The 5942-nt window shown below is 48.2% G+C and overlaps 1 protein-coding gene across 1 annotated transcript; it reads left to right on the top strand.

Annotated features, from left to right (window-relative positions):
* Positions 1–798: 798 nt before the first annotated feature.
* ETH_00026345 (uncharacterized protein) lies at positions 799–4716 on the top strand (the record flags this gene model as incomplete). Its single annotated transcript, XM_013374533.1, has 8 exons — positions 799–1029; positions 1158–1348; positions 1916–1994; positions 2592–2836; positions 3008–3182; positions 4142–4201; positions 4524–4533; positions 4703–4716. Coding segments are annotated over 8 exons (1005 nt in total), but the record flags the coding sequence as incomplete, so codon positions are not given.
* Between the last annotated feature and the right edge of the window lie 1226 nt (positions 4717–5942).

The raw sequence follows: 5942 nt of genomic DNA, 5'->3' as shown, positions 1-5942 counted from the left end.
GCATTTTAAAAGAGCCTCGCTTCTTGACTGGCAAGGGCCTCAGCAGTTCTGCTGTAGACAAATATGGAAGAATTAAATCCAAAAAGAAGGGGGCCCCCAAGGGGGCCCCCCAGGAGGCCACCCAGGGGGCCCCCCAGGGGGCCACCCAGGGGGGCCCCCAAGGGGCCCCCAGCGGGGCCCCCACGGGGGGGCTGCTGCCAAGGGACCGGCTTGCTGCTGAAGTGGCTCGCACAGAATTGCTGCAGCTTTATGCTGCAGCAGATGAAGGTGCTGGGGGGCCCCCCCCTGCTGCTGCTGCTGCTGCTGCTGACGAGGAAGATGCAGCAACTGCTGCAGGCAGCAGCAGCGACAGCGACAGCAGCAGCAGCAGCAGCAGCAGCAGCGAAGACGAAGAGGAGCAGCAGCAAGCAGCTTCCAAGCTCTGGGACTCGCATGCAGATGCACCAATGGTCAGCTAATCTCCTACACAAAGCTCAAACAGGGGCCCCCCTGAGGGCCCCCTGGGGGCCCCTTGGGGCCCCTGGGGGCCCCCTGGGGGCCCCTTGGGGCCCCCGGGAGGCCGTGGGGGCCCCTAGGGGCCCCTTTGGGGGGCCCCATGGGGGCTTTCAAAAGGCCCTTCAGGGGGCCCCTCTGGGTACCTTCTGGGGCCCCCCAAAGAATGGCTTGGGGGCCCCTTAGGGGTCCTTTTGGGGCCACCCAAAGGGGCCCCTGTTGGCTGTTTTAATATAATTACATTAAATTAAATTAATTAAATTAAATTAAATCAAATTAAATAATTCTTTTTGTTTTCTCTTTTAGGATTCGTCTGTCTCCTCGCGGCTGGCGTTGGTGGGCCTGGACTGGGATGCTGTTGCTGCTGCTGATTTGCTGCTGCTGCTGCAGCAGTACTTAAAGAACTCAGCAGCAGACAGCAGCAGCAGCAGCAGCAGCAGCAGCAGCGAGGAGCCCCACGTCAAGAAAGTGGAGATATATCTTTCGGAATTTGGAAAGGAAAGAATAGAAGTGGAAAAGATTAAGGGGCCAGCAGTGGTCAGCTTAGGGTTTAGGGTTTAGGGTTTAGTGTTTAAGGTTTAGGGTTTAGGGTTTAGGGTTTAGTGTTTAAGGTTTAGGGTTTAGGTTTTAGGGTTTAGGGACTGCGGTGTGGACTGATCGTTTAGGACTGGAAAGCTGCGGAGAGGCCGCGAAAGAAACGCTCAAAAGCAGCAGCAGCAGCAACAGCAGCAGCAGCAGCAGCAGCAGCAGATGAAGGCAGCAGCAGCAGCAGCAGCGACGAGGAGATGCAGCCTTCAGCTGAACAAGAAAAGGCTCTGCAGGAAGTCCTCAGGAAGTACCAGGTGGAACGTTCTCGGTGAGCCATAATAGCTAGTTAGCTAGCTAGCTAGCTGGCTAGCTAGCTAGCTAGCTGTGCAGCTAGCTGTAGCTAGCCAGATGAATAGCTAGCCAAATAACTGACTATCTGGCTAGCTGGCTAGCAAGATAGATCGCTAGCTAGCCAGAGAGATAGCTAGCCAGATAGCTAGCTAGCTAGCTAGCTAGCTAGCTGGGTAGCTAGCCAGCTAGCTAGCCGAAGGGCCAGCTAGCTACGTAAAGAGCTACCCAGCTAGCCACCTAAACAGCTAGCTAACCGCATAGATAGCTAGCTAGCTAAGGAGCTAGCTATCCAGCTAACTAGCTAGCTAGCTAGCCGGCCAGCTAGCTAGCTAGCTAGCTAGCTAGCCAGCTAGCTAGCTAGCCAAAAAGCCCCTGTGCCAGCTAGCCATCAGTAGGCCACCAAACGACCATCTATCAACTCCCAGTTAACTGCTCATTTATCCCTTAACCTTTTTAATTATTTATTTATTTATTTATTTATTTTTTTATTTATTTATTATTTATTTATTTATTTATTTATTTATTTATTTATTTATTTATTCAGTTACTATTATGCCATTTGCTACTTCGACTCCGTCGAGACGGCGCAGCGAATTTACGACGAGTTGGACGGCTGCGAGCTGGTGACCAGCAAATGAAAATAAATGAATAAATAAACAAATAAATAAATAAATAAATAAATAAAATTAAACAATTAAAGAATTAAACAATTCAATTATTGAATTGTTTAATTATTTAACAATTAATGCACAACTTATAGCTTCAAACTGCAACAAACGCGAACCCGGGGGGCCCCCGGGGGCCCCCTGTGGGGCCCCTGGGGGCCCCCCGGGGGCCCCTTGGGGGCCCCCAGGGGTTTGAGAGGATCTTTCGGGGCCCCCAAGGGCCCAAAGAGACCCTCGGGGCCTCCTGGGGACCCTGGGGCCCCCCTAGGGGCTCTTGGGGGCCCCTTTGGGTCCCTGGGGGGCCCTGGGGGGCCCCCTGGGGCCCCCGGGAGGCCCCCAGAGGGCCCCTAGGGGGCCCCCGGGGGCCCGTGGGGGCCCCCTGAAGGGGCAATTAGTTGTGTGGGGTTTGATGCTTTTGAATTTGCAGTTAATTGTTTTGATTTCTTTTATTTCTTGTTTGTTTGTCTAATAATCACGTATTATTTATTTATTATTTATTTATTTATTATTAATTAATTAATTTATTTATTTATCTGTTTATTTATTTATTTGTAGAATTTTGCCTTAAACGGGCTGGACATTCGTTTTGTTCCTGATGAGCTGGAGCTGCCTGCTGCTAACTTGACAGCAGCAGCAACTCGCGAGGATCTGGCAGCAGCAACAGCAGCAGCAGCAGCAGCAGAGAGGCTGGCAGCAGCAGCAAACGGGCGCAGCAGCAGCAGCAACGCCCTCAGGCATTCAAAAGTGGAACTCACTTGGGACGAAAGCCCCAAAGACAGAGTCAAATTCCTCAGAAAAAAGTAAATCTGCTGCTGCTGCTGCTGCTGCTGCTGCTGCCGGTTGTCCTTTGGTTTTTGCTGCGTCGAAAGTTTGTCTTTCGGCTTACGCTGCTGTTGCTGCTGCTGGCTGCTTCTGCTGCTGCTGCTAACTGTATAATTATTTAATTTGATAATGAGTGCATGCACTTCAAGGTTTACATCAAAAGAATTGGATGAACAAGACTTGGATGCCTTTTTGGGTTCTTCGGAAGATTCAGAAGAAGACACGGAGCTGCAGCAGCAGCAGCAGCAGCAGCAGCAGCAGCAGAAGGGGTGGAAGAAAATCACTGAAGAGAACCTGGAGTCATTTAGAAAGGAGTTGCTTGGGGTGAATGCCTGCACGTACCAAACCCTAAACCCCAAACCCTAAACCCTAAACCCTAAACCCTAGCTTCTCCACTCACACCTTTAGGGTTTAGGGTTTAGGGTTTAGGATTGAGAAGCATTTATTACCATTTATTTATTTATTTATTTATTTATTTAGTATTTATTATTTATTTATTTATTTATTTTTATTTCTTTAAAGGACTTCGCAGAAATGTCGGACTCTTCAGACGGAGACGCCAGGGCCGCATTCAACAAAACCCCAGGCGAGCCAAACCCTAAACCCTAAACCCTAGGCAGTAGTCAAACCCTAAACCTCAAGTCCCAGGCAGTAGTCCAACCCTAGACCCTAAACCCTAGGCAGTAGTCGAACCCTAAACCCTAAGTCCCAGGCAGTAGTCAAACCCTAAACCCTAAACCCTAAACCCTAGGCAGCAGGAAGCTGCTCCGCCTGCAGCTAATTGATCAATTAAATAACCAATTAAATCAATTTTAATTTAATTAGTTTAATTATATTACTTTATTTATTTATTTATTTATTTATTTATTTATTTATTTATTTATTTTACTTTTTTATTCAGAAAAAGGAGTTAGGGTTTCTTTCAAAAAGTCCCTCGAAGACTTAGCAGCTGACAGCGACGAAGAGCCTCCAGCAGCAGCAGCAGCAGCAGCAGCAGCAGCAGCTCCTGCTAGCAGCAAAAAGGCAAAGAGGAAGCAAAGAGAAGAGTCCGAAGAAGAAGACCTCAGTGATGATGTGTGCCAACACCTAAACCCTAAACCCTAAACCCTAAACCCTAACCCCTAGGCCTGTGGCTGCCACTTCGCTAGGGTTTAGCTCTAGGGTTTAGGGGCCCTCTAGGTGTTTTTGAGGGCCCCTACTGTAGCTGTTTTAGGGTTTAGGGTTTAGGGTTTACGGTTTAGGGTTTAGGGCTTAGGGTTTAGGGTTTAGGGTTTATGCCACAGGATCTCATCCGAGTAACAAAAGACAAGAGGGAAAAGGGGAAGAAAAAGAAGACAGCAGCGGTGAGTCAATGCATGCAACAGCAGCAGCAGCAGCAGCAGCAGCAGAAGCAGCAGCAGCAGCAACAGCAGCAGCAGCAGCGGGGCTTCTGCAGCTGCTGCCGAATCTGCTGTGGCTACGAGTTTATGCATCAATAAGTTATTATTTATTTATTTATTTTTTATTTATTTTTAATTAATTTACTACTTATTTCCAATTAATTAATTTATTTATTTATTTATTTATTTTTATTTATTTGTTCAGTTCCCTCTCTTCTTGGAAGAGCCAGAGCCAAAGGCGAAGCAGCAGCAGCAGCAGCAGCAGCAAGAAGAGCTCAGCGATGAGGTAACTGAATGTACTTCCGTTCTTGTTTCCAAATTGTGGGGTTTAGGGTTTAGGGTTTAGGGTTTAGGGTTTGGGGTTCACTTTTTAATTGCCATAAATCGAAATATAAAAATGTAAATAAAAAGCAAACCCTAAACCCTAAACCCTAAACCCTTGTGCTGCGCGTGCTGCTGCAGGAGGGAAGGCACTTTGATATGAGAGGCAGCAAAATTAAAAAGGCAAAAAACAAAATTAAAAATAAAACAAAAATAAATTCTAAAGATACAGATGAAACTTTGGAGCAGCAGCAAACAGGATTCAAGGTGACGCTGCTCTTCCTGCTGCTGCTGCTGCTGCTGCTGCTGTTTCTGCTTCTGCTGCTGTCTCTGCTGCTGCTGCTGTTTCTGCTGCTGCTGCTAGTGCTGCTATTCTTCCCGCCGCTGCTGCTGCCACAATTTCTGCTGCTGCTGCCGCTGCGATTTCTGCTGCTGCTGCTGCAATTCCTGCTGCTGCTGCTGCTTCCGCTGCTGCTGCTGCTTTCTGCTGCTGTTGCTGCTGCAGCTGCTCTTTTTGCTGATGCTGCTGCTGCTTCCGCTGCTGCTGCTGTTCTTTCTGCTGCCTCTGCCGTTTCTGCTGCTCCTGTTCTTTTTGTTGCTGCTGCTGTTCATTTATCATTTATTTATTTATTTATTTATCTATTTATTTATTTATTTATTTATTTATCATTTGTTTTTAGCTGGACTTGGAGGACGCTCGCTTCAGCCGCGTTTTGCACAGCCACAACTTTGCCCTAGACCCCACAAACCCCGCATTCAAAGTAAGGAGCAGCAGCTGCAGCAGGAGCAGCAGCAGCAGCAGCAGCATTGGCAGTAGCAGCAGCAGCAGCAGCAGTAGCAGCGGCAGCAATAGAAGCAGCAGCAGGAGCAGTAGCAGCAGCAACCGTATTCGTAACAGTACCGGTAGCAGCTGCTGCTGCTAATTCAGCAGCAGCAGCAGCTGCTGCTGCTGGTGTCGCTGCAGCAGCAGATATTGTGGCAGTAGCAGCAATGAGTAGTGGTAGCAGCAGCCGTACCTGCAGCAGCAGCTAATGCAGCGGCAGCGATACTTGCAGCAGCAGCAGCAGCAGCAATACTAGCAGCAGCAGCAACAGCAGCAGCAGCAGTACTTTTGCGCGGCTCACGCGCCGCCCTTGGAGGCAATTGAGTTAATTATTTTGTTTATTTTTATTTATTTATTTATTTATTCATTTTTATTTATTTATTTATTTATTTAAAATCTTTTTTTTTATTTTCTTCTTTTGCTGCTGCAGGACACCGAAGGCAGCCGCCAGCTGCTGAAGGCGCGGCGAGAGATGAGCAGCAAACACAAGTTCAAAGCAGCAGCAAATCAGCAGCAGCAGCAGCAGCACCCGCCGCTTCCTCCCGCCTGTTGTTTTTTTCT

This window comes from Eimeria tenella, genomic scaffold, assembly GCF_000499545.2.
Source record: "Eimeria tenella Houghton genomic scaffold, Eth_scaff210, whole genome shotgun sequence".
In the NCBI taxonomy this organism is placed as follows: domain Eukaryota; phylum Apicomplexa; class Conoidasida; order Eucoccidiorida; family Eimeriidae; genus Eimeria; species Eimeria tenella.
This window is presented reverse-complemented; position numbering and strand designations above follow the sequence as displayed.